The sequence below is a fragment of the Bos taurus genome, chromosome 4 (assembly GCF_002263795.3).
Source record: "Bos taurus isolate L1 Dominette 01449 registration number 42190680 breed Hereford chromosome 4, ARS-UCD2.0, whole genome shotgun sequence".
In the NCBI taxonomy this organism is placed as follows: Eukaryota; Metazoa; Chordata; class Mammalia; order Artiodactyla; family Bovidae; genus Bos; species Bos taurus.
In genome coordinates this window covers 68,360,360-68,379,452 of record NC_037331.1, presented here as the reverse complement: position 1 = coordinate 68,379,452, position 19,093 = coordinate 68,360,360, and the positions used below count along the sequence as shown (strand labels likewise).

The following is a 19,093-nucleotide window of genomic DNA, read 5'->3' as shown; positions in this document are numbered from 1 at the left end:
TAGTTGATTCACAGTGTTGTTTTAGTTTCAGGTGTACAGCAAAGTCAGTTGGTTACACATATATCTACTTTTTCTTTATTAGATTGTTTGCCCATGTAGGCCATTACATGGATATAGTAATGTATATGTCTCAACCTCTCAATTTATCCCCCTCTCCCAGTTATTCTTTTGTGCAGCAAGACCTAGAACAGTTGCTTAATAATTGTTGATTGAGCCATTTTATACTCTAGTGGAGTGATTGTATATTGTACGCTTGAGCAGAGGTGATATACAGATAGGGCTCAAACAAAAAAGATTAACCTTATTCTGTTTGAGGATTGCTTGAATTAGAGGGTAAACATAATATCAGGCAGTGTGTACAGTTGTTTATTTCCTTATGGATTAGTAGCTTAGTTGTGTCTGACTCTTTGCGACCCCATGGACTATAACCTACCAGGTTCCTCTGCCCATTGGATTCTCCACACAAGAATATTGGAGTGGGTTGCCATGTCCTCCTTGTCTCCTTATAAACATCTGTCAAGTCTTTTGTCCTTATTACTATTAGCCTTTTTAGTTTAAAATACACAGTTATTCTCCCAATTTTATTCCTGGGGAGTAATTGCAGTCCTACAGTGGGGGTAGATACTCTGGTTAAAGAACCATTTTTGGTGGGGAGGGGTGGGAAGGAGGGTGGTGTAACATGTGGAATCTTAGTTCCCTGACCAGTGATTGAATCCATGCTTCTCTCAGTGGAAGCTTGGAGTCTTTTAACCACCTCCAGGGAATTCTAAGGAACCACTTTTTAAATTTGAACTTTTTAAGTAGGTATACCCAAGTATTATAAATGTTATAATAAAATCTCATTATATGTGCCTAGCTTGACTATTAGAACATCCAGGTAAATTTTTAATCCAGTTGTTGTAACTCTCTTGCTGTCCTTTGTATAGTTCTAACCCTTTTCTTTCTATTCTTCACACATTTCTCTTGCTGTTACCTGAATTTGGCAGTTTTCCAAAATGGCCCATTACAACCTGTACCTAGCCTGTGAGATCAGGAATACCCTGAAGTATGGCCTTTGATGTTAGACGCTGTTCACCTTGAAATCCAAATGGGAAGAATGGATGATTTAGAGAGTAGGAATGGCAGAAAGAGAGGCCTTCAATTGTGTGAAATTACTCATGTACATCAGACCATTTTTCTGGTTCAGTTGAGTATTACCTGAAATTTAAACAGTCTTAGGTTCTCTCTGCTGTCCAGGTGACGGGTTAAGCACTATAGATAAGACTAAAGATTATGCTGACAGACGTGGGTTGAGAAAATGGTAGACTGAGGTCAGGGGATTAATGAAGCATAATTTGTAGGAGACTGTGGCTAAGGTACCCAGAAGAAATCTTTGGAAGTTTATGGCAACTCACACATCTTGATGACAGTCACCCATCATGAAGGGGACTTCTTCCTTGCTACTATTCTTCCATTGGAATATACAATCTGGGAAGATAGATATGTGGAAGTGATTTTTTTTTTTTTTAAGTTATTCTATAGAAAATGGTGACAAAAAGACTTAGAATGGTATTTGTTGAATAATAGATTCTCACTAACTTCAGCTAATATTGTTATATTAATTTTCATAATCAATGAAGAAATAAAATAATGTCATCCAAGAGGAGTAAGAATTGACAACATTTTCCCCAGATTTTAAAAGCAATGTTTATATAATGTTATATACAAACAATTCTGAGTTATATTTTGGCAGTTGCTTATTTCTGGGGATAAAATAATATGCTTGCTAGGAGAGCTACTTCCTCTTTGCTGTTAGTCATGGGGCTTCTAGTTCTTTATGAATTTGCTTTTTACTTCCAAAATTATAGTCTCCATCTTAATCAGGCAGGCCTGCTGGGCATTAGAATAGCTCAGAAACTTTTAAACCTGGGTTAGTTGAGTGACTTATAAAATCTGTGACATTTCTTGGCACCTGTTTAAAATCTGGTGTGAAATCTGGTTTAAAATCTGTGGTATGAATTGTAAAAAACAGTCTTCGTATAATAGTTTTAAAGTATGAGTATATAAACTGCTGAGTATCTGAAAGACTATTAAGATAGATCATTTATGCAATGTACAAAATATGCACATCTATAGATATTTAGATTAGTGGTTGCCTGGGACTGGTGGGAACCAGTGACCATAAGTAGGTAAAGGGTTTCTTTTGGGGGTGATGAAAATGTTCTAAAACTAGGTTATGGTAATGGTTGCACAAGTCTGTAAATATATTAAAAACCATTAAATTGTATACTTTTGGAACTAGCTTCTTGCAGTTACAATGCTTTCAGGGTTCACCCATTTTATAGTATGGATCAGTATTTCATTCTTTTTAATGTCAAATGATATCTCATTAGCTTCCCTGATAGCTCAGTTGGTAAAGAATCTGCCTGCAATGCAGGAGACCCTGGTTTGATTCTGGGTCTGGAAGATCTGCTGGAGAAGGGATAGGCTACCCACTCCAGTATTCTTGGGCTTCCCTTGTGGCTCAGCTGGTAAAGAATCCCCCTGCAATGCGGGAGACCTGGGTTCGATCCCTGGGTTAGGAAGATTCCCTGAAGGGAAGGGCTACCCACTCCACTATTCTGACCTGGAGAATTCATGCGTCCATGGGTCTCAGAGAGTCTGACATGACTGAGTGACTTTCACTTTACATTTATTAGACTTGTGTAAAAATTAGCAGTTTGTGTATTTATTCATTGTGTTCTGGTTTTTGTTTTGAAGTGCTGGATATATATTTGAAATTAGAAGATTGAAAACTGAGGCTCAGAGAACCAATGCTCCTGAATCCTGTTTTTCAAATAGGACTAAAATGGGCTATGACCCTGTTAAGTTTTCTAATTAGTTCATAATCTTTTGGTGAATTCCATCTATGAATGGAATGTTTTCATAAAATAAATTACATTCTTAACTTGAATATTGGTAATTTAAGATGTCCTTCAAGATATTTTGAAACCAAATTTTTTTGGGTGGTACTCAAACAATATGGTGGCTCAGAGGTTAAAGCGTCTGCCTGCCCTGGAGGAGACCTAAGTTCGATCCCTGGGTTGGGAAGATCCCCTGGAGAAGGAAATGGCAATCCACTCCAGTATTCTTGCCTAGAGAATCCCATGGACGGAGGAGCCTGGTGGGCTACAGTCCACGGGGTCGCAAAGAGTCGGAGATGACTGAGCGACTTCACTTTTAAACAATATTGCTTAAACAATATGAGGAGCTTGTTATGAACTCTTGTTTATATTCATATTGTTTTGATTCTTAAGTTTCACAAATCAGGTAGGGTAAAGAATCTGCCTGAAATGCAGGAGATGTGGGTTTGATCCCTGGGTCAGGAAGATTCCCTGGAGAAGGAAATGGCAACCCACTCCAGCCTTGCAGGCTACAGTCTATGGAGTCACAAAGAGTTAGACATGACTTCGTGAGTAAACAGCAAGGTGTAGGGTACCTTGAAACGTTACCAGGCATTTGGGAGTTACCATAAGTACATGAGTGAGAGAACGTGAAAGATCTCTCATATAATGGCTCTGTCTAGTGTGGACCTCTTCAGTTCACTTCAGTTGCTCAGTCGTGTCCGACTCTTTGCGACCCCATGAATCGCAGCACACCAGGCCTCCCTCTCCATCACCAACTCCTGGAGTTAACTCAGACTCATGTCTATTGAGTCGGTGATGCCATCCATCCATCTCATTCTCTGTTGTCCCCTTCTTCTCCTGCCTTCAATGTTTGACAACATCAGGGTCTTTTCCAATGAGTCAACTCTTCTCATGAGGTGGTCAAAGTACTGGAGTTTCAGCTTTAGCATCATTCCTTCCAAAGAACACCCAGAGCTGACCTCCTTTAGAATGGACTGGTTGGATCTCCTTGCAGTCCAAGGGACTCTCAAGAGTCTTCTCCAACACCACAGTTTAAAAGCATCAATTCTTCGGCGCTCAGCTTTCTTCACAGTCCAACCCTCACATCCATACATGACCACTGGAAAAACCATAGCCTTGACTAGACGGACCTTTGTTGGCAAACTAATGTCTCTGCTTTTGAGTATGCTATCTAGGTTGGTCATAACTTTCCTTCCAAGGAGTAAGCATCTTTTAATTTCATGGCTGCAGTCACCATCTGCAGTGATTTTGGAGCCCCCAAAAATAAAGTCTGACACTGTTTCCATCTATTTGTCATGAAGTGATAGGACCAGATGCCATGATCTTAGTTTTCTGAATGTTGAGCTTTAAGCCAACATTTTCACTCTCCTCTTTCACTTTCATCAGGAGGCTCTTTAGTTCTTCTTCACTTTCTGCCATAAGGGTGGTGCCAGCTGCATATCTGAGGCTATTGATATTTCTCCTGGCAATCTTGATTCCAGCTTGTGCTTCTTCCAGCCCAGCGTTTCTCATGATGTACTCTGCATATAAGTTAAATAAACAGGGTGACAATATACAGCCTTGATGTAGTACTCCTTTTCCTATTTGTAACCAGTCTGGCGTCCATGTCCAGTTCAAACTGTTGCTGACCTGCATATAGGTTTCTCAAGAGGCAGGTCAGGTGGTCTAGTATTCCCTTCTCTTGAAGAATTTTCCACAGTTTATTGTGATCCACACAGTCAGAGGCTTTGGCATAGTCAATAAAGCAGAAGTAGATGTTTTTCTGGAACTCTCTTGTTTTTTCTATGATCCAGTGGATGTTGGCAATTTGATCTCTGGTTCCTCTGCCTTTTCTAAAACCAGCTTGAACATCTGGAAGTTCACGGTTCATGCATTGCTGAAGCCTGGCTTGGAGAATTTTGATTACTAGCATGTGAGATGAGTGGAATTGTGCGGTAGTTTGAGCATTCTTTGGCATTGCCTTTTTTGGGATTGGAATGAAAACTGACCTTTTCTAGTCCTGTGGCCACTGCTGAGTTTTCCAAATTTGCTGGCATATTGAGTGCAGCACTTTCACATCATCATCTTTCAGGTTTGAAATAGTTCAACTGGAATGCCATCACCTCCACTAGCTTTGTTTGTAGTGATGCTTTCTAAGGCCCACTTGACTTCACATTCCAAGTTGTCTGGCTCTAGATGAGTGATCACACCATTGTGATTATCTGGGTCGTGAAGCTCTTTTTTGTACAGTTGTTCTGTGTATTCTTGCCACCTCTTCTTAATATCTTCTGCTTCTGTTAGGTCCATACCATTTCTGTCCTTTATTGAGCCCATCTTTGCATGCAATGTTCCCTTGGTATCTCTAATTTTCTTGAAGAGATCTCTAGTCTTTGCCATTCTATTGTTTTCCTCTATTTCTTTGCATTGATCGCTGAGGAAGGCTTTCTTATCTCTTCTTGCTATTCTTTGGAACTCTGCATTCAGATGCTTATATCTTTCCTATTCTCCTTTGCTTTTCACTTCTCTTCTTTTCACAGCTATTTGTAAGGCCTCCCCAGACAGCCATTTTGCCTTTTTGCATTTCTTTTCCATGAGGATGGTCTTGATCCCTGTCTCCTGTACAGTGTCACGAACCTCCGTCCATAGTTCATCAGGCACTCTCTCTATCCGATCTAGGCCCTTAAATCTATTTCTCACTTCCACTGTATAATCATAAGGGATTTGATTTAGGTCATACCTGAATGGTCTAGTGGTTTTCCCTACTTTCTTCAATTTAAGTCTGAATTTGGTAATAAGGAGTTCATGATCTGAGGCACAGTCAGCTCCCAGTCTTGTTTTTGCTGACTCTCTAGAGCTTCTCCATCTTTGGCTGCAAAGAATATAATCAGTCTGATTTTGGTGTTGACCATCTGGTGATGTCCATGTGTAGAGTCTTCTCTTGTGTTGTTGGAAGAGGGTGTTTGCTATGACCAGTGCGTTCTCTTGGCAAAACTCTATTAGCCTTTGCCCTGCTTCATTCCGTATTCCAAGGCCAAATTTGCCTGTTACTCCAGTTGTTTCTTGACTTCTACTTTTGCATTCCAGTCCCCTATAATGAAAAGGACATCTTTTTTGGGTGTTCTAAAAGGTCTTGTAGGTCTTCATAGAACCATTCAACTTCAGCTTCTTCAGCATTACTGGTTGGGGCATAGACTTGGATTACCGTGATATTGAATGGTTTGCTTTGGAAACGAACAGAGATCATTCTGTCGTTTTTGAGATTGCATCTAAGTACTGTATTTTGGACTCTTTCGTTGACTATGATGGCTACTCCCATTTCTTCTGAGGGATTCCTGCCCGTAGTAGTAGATATAATGGTCATCTGAGTTAAATTCACCCATTCCAGTCCATTTTAGTTCACTGATTCCTAGAATGTCTACATTCACTCTTGCCATCATCTCTTGTTTGACCACTTCCAATTTGCCTTGATTCATGGACCTGACATTCCAGGTTCCTATGCAGTATTGCTCTTTACAGCATCGGACCTTGCTTCTGTCACCAGTCACATCCACAACTGTGTATTGTTTTTGCTTTGGCTCCATCCCTTCATTCTTTCTGGAGTTATTTCTCTACTGATCTCCAGTAGCATATTGGGCACCTGCTGACCTGAGGAGTTCCTCTTTCCGTATCCTATCATTTTGCCTTTTCATACTGTTCATGGGGTTCTCAAGGCAAGAATACTGAAATGGTTTGCCATTCCCTTCTCCAGTGGACCACATTCTGTCAGACCTCTCCACCATGACCCACCTGTCTTGGGTAGCCCCATGGGCATGGCTTAGTTTCATTGAGTTAGATAAGGCTGTGGTCCTAGTGTGATTAGATTGACTAGTTTTCTGTGAGTATGGTTTCAGTGTGTCTGTCCTCTGATGCCCTCTTGCAACACCTACCGTTTTACTTGGGTTTCTGTTACCTAGGGCGTGGGGTATCTCTTCACGGCTGCTCCAGCAAAGCTCAGCCGCTGCTCCTTACCTTGGGCTAGGGGTATCTCCTCACTGCCGCCTTTCCTGACCTTCAACGTGGGATAGCTCCTCTAGGCCCTCCTTCGCCCGCGCAGCCACCGCTCCTTAGACGTGGGGTAGCTCCTGCCGGCCGCCCCCCCTGACCTCGGACGCGGGGTATTTCCCCTCGGCCGTTCCTGCGCCGTCGCAGCCTGGCACTCAGCCGCTACCCCTGACCTCGGACGTGGGGTAACTCCTCTTGGCCGCCTCTCCTCGGGCATGGGGTCCTCCCGGCTTCTGCTCCTGACCTCGGACGTGGGGTAGCTCCTCTTGGCCACGCTTGGCCCGCGCTTAGTGCGCTGGTCGCAGCTGCCCTTGCTTAGTGCACCAATCTCTTGTCTAAATTGACATGATAAGATTTTTTAGTTATCTGTTTAAGATGGTAAAGAATCTGCCTGCAAGGTGGGAAACCTGAGTTCAGTGCCTAGATCAGGAAGATCCTCTGGAGAAGGGAGTGACTTCCCACTCTAGTATTCTTTGCTGGAGAATTCCATGAACAGAGGATCCTGGTGGGCTACAGTCAGTGGGGTTGCAACGATTCAGACATGATTAAGCAATTAACACTTTCACAGTACCCATTGTATTTTCATAATTATCAGTGGTGCTTAGTGACTTATGCTAGAAGAAGTGGGTGTTAACCTTGGTTAATATCATGAAAACTGTTTTGTCATTGGAGTAACAGTAGAAAGCAAGATGTGTAAAAAAAAAAACAAAAAAACCAAAGTGACTAATTTTCAAGTTCTCCTCACTTTCATTGCCTGTCCTCTGGTGGAGAAAGGCCTGAAATCATCCCACAGAGTGTGTGAAAAGTCCAGGAGAAAAGTTAGTAATTGTTTAATTTAGTATTTAAAAAGTTTATTGTATGTTACCATTTCAGGTAACATACATAACATAACATTTTAGTTTTTATTCTTATAAAGTTTGGAGGGGACAAATGAGGGATTAAAATTTTAAGGATAGATTTCTTAGAAATATACAAATTTGTATTTCTGATTATGTTTTTGTTTCTCAAAATATTTTATTATTGTTTCTAAGGCTCTTACTAAAGTCTCACAAAGTTTAAAAATGGAAAATGAAGAATTTAAGAAGAGATACAATGATGTTACGTCCAAAGCTCTCCAACTTGAAGAAGATATTGTGTCAGTGACTCATAAAGCGATTGAAAAAGAAACTGAATTAGACAGGTATTTCTAATATTTTAAAAACATCTTCATGTTTTAAAAATGTTTTAAGACAGTTGTTTATGTTAATGTTATTTGACTTTAACTCAGTTTAAAGGACAAACTCAAAAAGGCACAGTGTGAAAGAGAACAACTTGAATGTCAGTTGAAGACAGAAAAGGATGAGAAGGAACTTTATAAGGTAATTTATTCCTTACATTTTTATTAGTTATCTTTTGCTGTGTAGCATATTGCCCCAAAACTTAGTGTTCAGGAATTTGGGAGCAATTTAGCTGAGTGGTTCTGGCTCAGAGTCTCTTGTGTAGTTGCAATCAAGATGTTGGCAAGGGCTGAAGTCCACTAAAGGCTCTCAGTTAGAACTGGGGGATGTGCTGTCAGAGTGGCTCGCTTACATGACTTTTGGCAGGAGGTCCTTCAGTTTCTTGGAATGTTGCCTCTTCAGTGGCTGTTTGAATGTCCCCACAGTATGGCAATCAACTTCTCTCAGAGTGAGCCATACAAGGGAGAGAAGGAGGAAATCAATACATTTTATGACTTGGTCTGCAAGTTGTGCACTGATGCTTCTTCTTTATCTTACTAATTAGAAGCAAGTCACTCCAGCTGATACTGGAGAGGGGAATTAGGCTCCACTTCTTTAAGAGAGGAGAATCAAAGGATTTAGGGATATATTTTAAAACTACCTCATTGTGTATAGTCCCTAAAAGTTTTCAGGAAGTTTAAGTTACTGGTATTTTAGATACTTAGCAGGTAATGTATAATAAGTCAGAGATTTTTAATGGTAATAAGATAGCCGTTGATCAGGATTTGTGCAACTAATTTTCCCCTTTTAAGAGTATATAAATGTTAGTGAGAGGATTAATTTATTTCAGTGATGATCATATTTTAGTTTGCCTTTTGGAAATATCTAAGAGACTTTCATTTTAAAAAAGGATTCTGTAGACAAATCTTCACCTTTCAGAGTTTTTTCTCCTTTCCTGTTTAAGCAGCTCTAAAATAGGATAGTGAGTGTTAGTTGTCAATATTGTGGATACATATTGGGACTTGAAGCAGTTCTTGAAGGCAGTTCAAGATTAGGAATTTCAAGAACATTCTGAGTTAAGTATTACTTGGATAGATTTAATCTCTTTATTAGAAGAGAACAGCACTCATTTATATAATTATGGTATATGTTAAAAATAAAGCATAACTTCATATATTCAGTATTTGAGAGTCTCGTCTCAATTTGTACTAAAAATGTAGAATATGATTTATTTATTGCCAGTAGGTTTTCCCCTTCTTCTTATTAAAAAATAACTATTCACTTATTTATATCTGTTGATAAGCTCTGTGCCATCATTGGGTACCCAAGTATGAAATTCCAAATCTTTTCTGAGAATCACCTTTTTTTTTTCTTCATTTTTATTGAGATACCATTGACATACAGTACTTATAAGTTTATGGCATAAGCATAATGGTGTATATCATGGAATGATTACCACAAAAAGTTTAGTGAACATTCATCATCTCATATAAATATAAAAGATTTTTTGCCCTGGTGATGGGAACTCTAGGGATTTACTCTCAATAACTTTCATATATAACTTACAGTGGTGTTAATTTTAGTTACTGTGTGATATGTTATATCCCTAATACTTATTTATCTTTTAACTGGAAGTTTGTACCTTTTGATTAGTTTGTCTAACGCCACCTCCCTTCACTCTCTGTCTCAGGTAACCACAAATCTGACCTGTTTTTTTTCCATGAGTTTGTTTTTGAAGTTTAATTTGACCCACACAAAACTATATTTAGTTCTGGGTGCATAGCATTGTGATTTTATATTTTTATACATTTCAAAATGATCACAATAAGTCTAGCTACCACCTGTCACCATACAAAGGTATTGCATGATTATTGACTATATTCAACATGCTATATATTTCATACCTGTGACTGATTCTGTTTTTACAACCGTGTACCTGTTAATCTTCCTCACCTGTTTCTCTCATCCCCCAGCCAGCAACCACTTGTTAGTTTTCTTCATCTGTCATTCTTTTTTATGTTCATTTGTTCTGTTTTTTAGATAACACACGTAAATGAAATAGTATGGTATTTGTCTTTGATTTATTTCACTTAGGTCCTTCCATATTGTTGTTGCACATGGCAAAGTTTTTCTTTTTTTTATGGCTGAGTAATACACCTGTGTGTGTGTGTACACATACACACAGCATCTTCTTTATCCTTTCATCTATTGATGAGCACTTAGGTTGCTTTAATATCTTGGCTATTGTAGATAATACTGCAGTAAACATAGGGGTACTTATATCTTTTCAAATTAGTATTTTGTTTTCTTCAGATAAATATCCAGGAGTGGAATTGCTGGATCATATGGTTCTACTTTTTAACTTTTTGAGGAATCTCCCTACTGTTTCTCCATAGTGACTGCACCAATTTACATTCCCACCAGCAGTGCAGAGGGGTTCCCTTTTCTCCACATTCTTACCAGTACTTGTTATTTGTTGTCTTTTTGTTAGTAGCCATTCTCAAGACTGAGGTGATGTATCATTGAGATGAGGTGTTTGATTTGTATTTCGTTGATGATTAGTGATCTTGAACACATTTTCATTTGCTTGTTGATCTTCTGTATGTCTTCTTTGGAGAAATGCCTGTTCAGGTTCTCTGCCTGTTTTTTGATATTGAGTTGTATGGGCTCTTTGTATATTTTGCATATTAACTCCATGTTGGTTGGATATATCACTTCAGATATCTTTTCCCATTCAGTAGGTATCCTTTTCATTTTGTTGATAGTTTCCTTTGCTGGGGAAAGGCTTTTTAGTTTGATGTAGTACCATTTATTTTATTTTTGCCTTTGATTCCCTTGCCTGAGGAGGCATATCCAAAATTTTTTGCTTAGACTAATATCAAACAATCTACTGCCTTTGTTTTCTTCTAGAAGTTTTATGGTTTCAGGTTTTACATTTAAGTCTTTAATCCATTTTGAGTTTATTTTTACATATATGGTGTGAGAAAGTAGTTTAGCTTGATTCTTTTGCATGTAGCTGTCTAGTTTCCCCAACACAAGTTTGTTGAAGAAATTTTCTTTTCCCTGTTGTAATATTCTTGCCTCCTTTGTCATAGACTAATTGCTTATATAAGTGGGGTTCATTTCTGGGCTCTCTGTTCTATTGATCAGTGTGTCTGGTTTTGTCCACTACCATACTGTTTTGATTACTCTAGCTTTGTGGTATACAAAGTATAGTTACTGTGATATCCTGCATTAAAAAAATAAAGATTATATGATCATCTCAGTAGATGCAGGAAAAGCTGTTGTCAAAATTCAACATGTTTGTGATAAAACTTCTCAACGAAGTGGTTAAGAAAGAACATACCTCAACATAATGAGTCATATACAAGGCCACAGCTAACATCATAATGTACTCAATGGCGAAAAGCTTGAAAAGTACTTCCTAAAAGATCAGGAACAAGACAAAAATACCCACTCTCATCACTTTTATTCAGCATAGTATTGGAAGTCATAGCCATCGTGATCAGACAAAGAAAAGGAATTCAAATTGCAAAGGAAGTAGTAAAACTGTCACTGTTTACAGATGACATTATACAGAAAACCCTAAAGATGCCACTGAAAACCTGCTGTTCATCATTGGGTTTGGTCAGGTTGCAAGATACAAAAATAATATATAGAATAATAATAATCATCTGCATTTCTGTATACTAACAGCAAACTCTTGGAAAGAGAAATTAAAACAATCCTATTTACAGTCAAAAAGGGTAAAATATCTAGGAATAAATCTAATGAGTAAAAGCCCTGTAGTGAGAAAACAGACAGTGATGAAAAAAAAAAAAAATGAAGGTAACACATATGGAAATATACACTGTGCTCATGGATTGGAAGAATTAACATTGTTAAAATGACCATACTACCCAATCTACAGATTCAGTGCATTCCTATCAACATATCAATGATATTTTTTCACAGAACTAGAATAAATAATTCTAAAATCTGTCTGGAAAAACAAAAGACCCTGAATAGTCAAAACAGTCTGGAGAAAAACAGCTGGAGATATTAGGCTCCCTTATTTCAAACTATACCACAAAACTACAGTTGTCTCCCTCTTATTTTGGGGGTTGGTTAATTCTTTTTTAATCTTTAAAAATTTTTGCTTTGAAAATTAAAAAAAAAAAATCAGGTCTACTCTGCACCTCACTGCAGAACATAGAAACATTTTGCATGTTTATGGGTTATACCCATTCTGTTTCTTGGAACAACCATCTTCAGAGCATGAGAGAGAGAGAGAGAGTGTGTGTGTGTGTGAGAGAGAGAGAGAGGAGAGAGAACAGGAGATAAAATAGTAAAGACTCACTGATGGATGATTTTATGGTTTGACTCTTCAAGGAGTAGTGCCCAAATAGAATATTTGGTTTTTGAACAGATTTTGTGAAAAAGGGAAATATTAATAATACTGATATCTTAGGAAAGTTGCAGTTGCATACTGCAGTTGAAAGTTGCAGTATGCAGTTGCATACAGTATTTTTTTAAAAACTACTTTCAACTGCAGTTTAAATTTTAAAGATACTTGTACTCTTTATAATTTCAGTTATAGAATTTGATCTGCATATGTACTATGAATAGCAGCAGCCAGAGTTCCTGGGAAAAATCAATATAGTTGGGTTAATTAGTCAATAAATATATTTTTAGGCACATAGGTAAATGACATAGTACTTTTTCCATAAGCAAGAAATTTAATTGTTTACGGTATCGTTCTTGAATGTACTTTGATTTTCTTGAATCTGGTCATGCCTTTATATATGAATATGCCTGTAACATGTTTCCCCAAAAGAACAACCAAATTCATTTGTAATTTTAAAAAGAAATAATGTAAAATTAGTAAAAGGGAAGATTTTGGAGATCAGGTAATGTTAGACCTTAGAATTAATCTCTGTGGAAAACTAAAACAATAGCAAAACTTAGAAAAGTTGTGTTCTGCTTCCATATACTTGGGTAATCATTTGGCAAAATTTGCTTTCCTGATTCCTTGCTTAGTGAGTCTTTCCTTTCCTTGATCATATTTGGGTTAGAGATAAATAGTGATACTTTAAATTATTGAGGAACTTAGGCTATGGAGTTAGAAAGAATATTCTTGGCATTTTCAATCACTGTTACAGGTACATTTGAAGAATACAGAAATAGAAAATACCAAGCTTGTGTCAGAGGTCCAGACTTTAAAGAATTTAGATGGGAACAAAGAAAACATGATTACTCATTTCAAAGAAGAGATTAGCAGACTACAGTTCTCATTGGCTGAAAAGGAGAATCTGCAAAGGACCTTCTTGCTTACAACCTCAAGTAAGGTAAGTACTTTTGCAATATGCATTTGAAGACTATAAAGTATTATCCCTGTTAAATGTATGCAGTGTGTTTTTATTTTTTGTCTTTAACTCCCCTCAACTTCTGTTTTGGAAAAAGTTCAGTCTTACAGAAGAGTTGAAAGAACAGAAAATTGAATACATATATCCTTCAGTATTTTGCCACCTTTATCTCCCCTATTTATATGCCCCCTACAAGCCATTTGAAAGTCAGTTGTAGGCATTGACATTTCATCCTAAATATTTTTGAAAGTCTCTCTTATCAACAGTTACATTCTGTTGTAGATCCATAATACCTAAGAAATGTAACCTAAGAAATTTTATATTGATATGATAATAGTCATACTTGTATATGGGGCTTCCCAGGTGGTGCTAGTGTTAAAGAATCCATCTGCCAGTGCAGGAGACTCGAGACGTGGGTTTGATCCCTGGGTTGGGAAGATCCCCTAGAGTATAGGAAATGGCAACCCACTCCAGTATTCTTGCCTGGAAAAATTCCAGGTCCAGAGGATCTTGCTGGTCCATGTGGTCGCAAAAGAGTCCATGGGGTCACAGAAGAGTTGGACACGACAGCACGCGTGTGCACACGCAGGCACGCACACACACACACATATGTAGTTTTAGTCCACATTGAAATTAGTCCACTTATATTGTAAAACCTTCTTTAAAATTTCTTGATGCTGGGTAGTCAGAAACCATACATTAATGATTATTGTTATATTCTTGGTCTGCTTTACAGAACAGTGTCCTTAAACCTTTTGTCTGTGATGACATTGATAGTTTTGAAGAATTCAGACTGGTCTGAGAGAGTGTTCTATATTCTAGTTTTGTCTATTGTTTCCTCATGACTAGATTCCAGTTAGATATTTTTGGCAAGAAAAAGATCGTTTGTACATTCTGTTGCAGTTACATCAGAAGTCATATAATACCAGTTCCTTTCTTTCTGATGATAGGTTTAATCTGTTGTTTGAAGTTATGTCTGCTTATCTCTCCATTACGTTGGTGTCTTTCCTTCTTTGTGATTTATTGGATAATCTCGGGTAATACTTTGAGATCATGTGAACATCCTACTCCGCAATACTCTTTGACCAGTGTTTTTTATACTTCAATGATCCTTACCTGTATCAGTTATTACATTAATGATTGCAAAGTGGATATTTAAAAAATTGTCATTCCTTCTGTGTTCGTAGGTATTCTTTTATAATGAGGTGGTTCCCTTTTGTTCTATTCCTTTTTTTTTAATCACTGTAGACTCCCTGATTATTTTTTGTTCAGTATATTATACATTATACATCATCATTCTTTTTTATACTTAAGTTGTCCTATAGCTAGGGGGGAGCCTTTCCAGACCTACATTTGTATCTTTCTGATATATTCCCCCTAATGCTTTGAATACTTCCTTGTTTTGTGGTTAGAACTTTGTGTTAGGTTTTAGTTTTAGGTTCAGACCTAAATCTGGTATTACCAATTTTTCCAAAGAGCCTGATTTTTTTTTTACATTCGAGAAAGGTATTTCGAAACCAAGAACTGAATCCTTTTGCTACTTTGTGCTTTAATTAGATATTTTAAGTCTTAAATTTATATTGATGTCTCCAATTCAAATCCAGTACTTCCTAGGGGTCTTCTTTATCTTCTTCCTTTCCATACTTATGTATACCTTCTCCCAGCTTCCAAAAGTGAAAGTCGCTCAGTTGTGTCCGACTCTTTGCGACCCCATGGACTATACAGTCCATGGAATTCTCCAGGTCAGAATACTGGAGTGGGTAGCCTTTCCTTTCTCCAGGGGATCTTCCCAACCCAGGGATGGAACCCAGGTCTCTTGCTTTGCAGGCAGATTCTTTACCAGCTAGGCACAAGGGAAGCCCAAGAATACTTGAGTGGGTAGCCTATCCCTTCTCCAGTGGATCTTCCTGACCCAGGAATTGAACCGGTATCTCCTGCATTGCAGGTGGATTCTTTACCAACTGAGCTATCAGGGAAGCCCCTGCAGCTTTCAAACATTATATTTATTCATGTTGTTTAACCAGCTTCCCTGGTGGCTTGGATGATAATCTTCCTGCGATGCAGGAGACCTGGGTTTTGATCTCCGGGTTAGGAAAATCCCGTGAAGAAGGAAATGGCTACTCACTCCAGTATTCTTGCCTGGAGGATCCCATGGACAGAGGAGCCTGGAGGGCTATACAGCCCATGGACCAGCAAAGAGTCAGACACAATTGAGTGACTAACACTTTAACTTTTCAACTAGCTGCACGCACTATTAGTTTCAGAATTATTATCTCAACACCATTTCTATCAGTATCTCTGCTAAATAAAAACTAAGATTTTTCCAGATTTTATCTTAAAATATATTTCACTAAGGACGTAGAGACTTCAGTCAGTCCACTCGCTCAGTCATGTCTGACTCTTTGCGACCCTGTGGACAGCAGCACGCCAGGCTTCCCTGTCCATCACCAACTCCCGGAGCTTGCTCAAACCCATGTCCATTGAGCTGGTGATGCCATCCAACCATCTCATCCTTTGTTGTCCCCTTCTCCTGCCTTCAGTCTTGCCCAGCATCAGGGTCTTTTCCAGTGAGTCAGTTCTTCGCATCAGGTGGCTAAAGTATTGGAGTTTCAGCTTCAGCATTGGGGGGGTGGGAGGAAGGTTCAAGAGGGAGGGAACATATGTATACCTGTGACTGATTCATGTTGATGTATGGCAGAAACCAACACAATATTGTAATTATCCTCCAATTAAAAATAAATTATAAAAACCCTTTCTTACCTGTTTTCATAGGTAAAATATTTTCATTAGTTTCTAGTATATCCTTCATGTTTGTTTTTACAAAAATAAACTTGGTGCATGTGTGTGCATGCACATAGCCTTCTCTGTCTCCTTTCTTTAAGTGAAAGTGTCTCAGTTGTGTCCGACTCTTTGTGATCCCATAGACTCGACAGTCCATGAAATTCTGCAGGCCAGAATACTGGAGTGGGTAGCCTTTCCCTTCTCCAGGGCATCTTCCCAACCCAGGGATCGAACCCAGGTCTTGCACATTGCATGTGGATTCTTTACCATCTGAGCCACAAGGGAAGGCCCCTTTCTTTAAAGGGGGATATTGTTTATACTCTTTTTTCCTTTGCTTTTCTTCATTGAACTATATATAGATGGGAAATCATTCCCTATCAGTTCATAGAGATCTTCCCACTTAAAAAAAAAAGCGTATATAATACTATGTTATATAAATTTAATTTGATTTATTCATTATAATTGGAATAGTTTTATGTGGTTTATGAACTGAACTGATGTAATGTTTTTTAGTTGTGTACAATCCTTAGGTATTATAAAAGCATGGTGCAGTAAACATTCTTTTTTTTTTTTTTCAGTAAACATTCTTGTACAGTATCTAGGCACATGTATAAATCTGTGGAATAAATTGCTCAAAGGACAGTTGCCAGTTTGAGGTTTTAAATTTTCATAATTAATTCAAATGCCTTTCCAAAAAATTAATATATCAACAGTGTATGACATATACTACTGCTAGTAATGGCTGCATAGGTTTTCATTTTATGGAGGGTATATCATAGTTTATAACAAAATTCTCATATTGTTAGAGATTTTTTATTTTTAATAATTTTTCATAATATTTTACTTAATCCCTGCAAAACTAACCCTGCCAAACTAAAGCTGTATTTAGGAACTCATGAAAATAAAAGATGAAAAGCCATGTGTTTTTCAAAGGTGTTGATGAATGTTTCAAAAATCTGATAAAGGCTGTATCACTTGTAGATAATAATGAGCCCACATATTTGCAGATGTGCTAATTTTCCTAAACCATCCAAATATTAGAGTTAATTGGTTTTCAGTCTTAGTTTGAAAGAAGAGGAATGGTATTTGTTTTACCTTCTTGGACTGTTGATGAGTTGAACATTTTTTTCTATGCATAATAGCTATTTAAAGAAATCCATACCTTTCTCCAAATTTCTTTTTTCTTTTGTTTAAAATATTTTCTTTTTTTTTTAATATTTTCATTTTTTATGGGTTAGAAAATAGTTTCAATGCTTTTTCCCCTTTCTGGCATATAGAAACTGATAACATTTATATATTATCTTTATTAATGTTATACTAGAAAGATTTTCTTCACCCAGCATTACATAAATAATCATATACATTTCCTTCTAAGGAGCTAACAATTTAAAAACAGAATGGTTGCACTCTTTATGAGTTTATTTCTAGAATAAAAAGGAATGTTGGAATAAGCTAGATTTATTGAGCTCATATTGTCTTGTTTATATTACAGAAAGTGGCGATTTTAACTTTTCAAAGATACTTTTAGGTTTGGAGAAAGGTGCTAATTACAGGTTAGATCATAGGAAACGTTTTTTTAACCAAAATTTTTAGAGTTACAATGAGGTTTTTATAATTACTGTTATTAGTTATAAAAAACGAGGGTTGGTAGTTCTAGCTGGAGAGATTCTGCGAGACAGAAGCCTCCATTTGAGTCTCTGTTCAGCCAAGACTGTAAGCATTGGTTATGTTGCTTGACTTCCTGTATTTCAGTGTCCTGAATTACACATATAGTGATAGTATTGATAGCCAATGCATAGGGCTGCTATATGCTATGCTATGCTGTGCTAAGTCACTTCAGTCGTGTCCAACTCTGTGTGACCCCATAGACGGCAGCCCACCAGGCTCCCCCGTCCCTGGGATTCTCCAGGCAAAAACACTGGAGTGGGTTGCCATTTCCTTCTCCAGTGCATGAAAGTGAAAAGTGAAAGTGAAGTCGCTCAGTCGTGTCCGACTCTTCACGACCCCATGGACTGCAGCCCACCAGGCTCCTCCGTCCATGGGATTTTCCAGGCAAGAGTACTGGAGTGGGGTGCCATTGCCTTCTCCGGTTGCTATATGGGGGTCTCTAAAACAAAGTCACATCTCACATTTTTTATATGCTTATATATGGAGAAGAGGGAGGCAGAGGATAAGATGGTTAGATAGCATTACTGACTCAGTGGACGTGAAAGTGAGCAAACTCTGGGAGATAGTGAACGACAGGGAAGTCTGGTGTGCTACAGTCCATAGGCTGCAAAGAGTTGGACCCTACTTACTGCAACTGAACGAACAACAACAATACTTCATCTCAGTTGTGAATATAAAAGCAATATTTAATTTAAAATTTTAGATCTGTTGAAATAGAAATAAACATTGTTTCTGCTTCTGTTTTTTACTTGAATGGTTTAATTACAAATACATTTATCTGCCTTTCTTCAGGAAGATACATTTATTTTAAAGGAGCAACTTCGTAAAGCTGAAGAACAGATTCAGGCAACACGGCAAGAAGCTGTCTTTCTGGCTAAAGAACTTAGTGATGCTGTAAATGTGCGGGATAAAACAATGGCAGATCTTCATACTGCACACTTGGAAAATGAGAAAGTAAAAAAGCAGTTAACTGATGCACTGGCAGAGCTTAAACTAAGTGCTGTGAATAAAGATCAGGTAAAGCCAGTTAATTTTGAATTTCCATTTTGGTCAAAAACTCATTATAAGCTTATGAAAGAGAATGACTTATGCTAAAGTAATTGAGGTCAGATTCCTGGTCACAGAATTTTAAATTTCCATTCATTTTGTTTAGTCATTGTAACTTCTTCGGTTGAAATTAATACAAGTTTTTAGAAAA

General features: G+C 37.8%; 1 protein-coding gene across 9 annotated transcripts in view; it reads left to right on the top strand.

The window, feature by feature from the left end:
- Positions 1-19,093, top strand: part of TAX1BP1 (Tax1 binding protein 1) — an 84,085-nt gene that overhangs the window by 27,759 nt on the left and 37,233 nt on the right. For all 9 annotated transcript variants that reach the window (XM_024990780.2, XM_024990777.2, XM_005205539.5 and 6 more), the window contains 4 exons: positions 7,937-8,085; positions 8,173-8,263; positions 13,243-13,428; positions 18,688-18,912. In XM_024990780.2, coding sequence (XP_024846548.1) covers positions 7,937-8,085; positions 8,173-8,263; positions 13,243-13,428; positions 18,688-18,912 — 651 coding nt within the window. The remainder of the gene's footprint in view (positions 1-7,936; positions 8,086-8,172; positions 8,264-13,242; positions 13,429-18,687; positions 18,913-19,093) is intronic.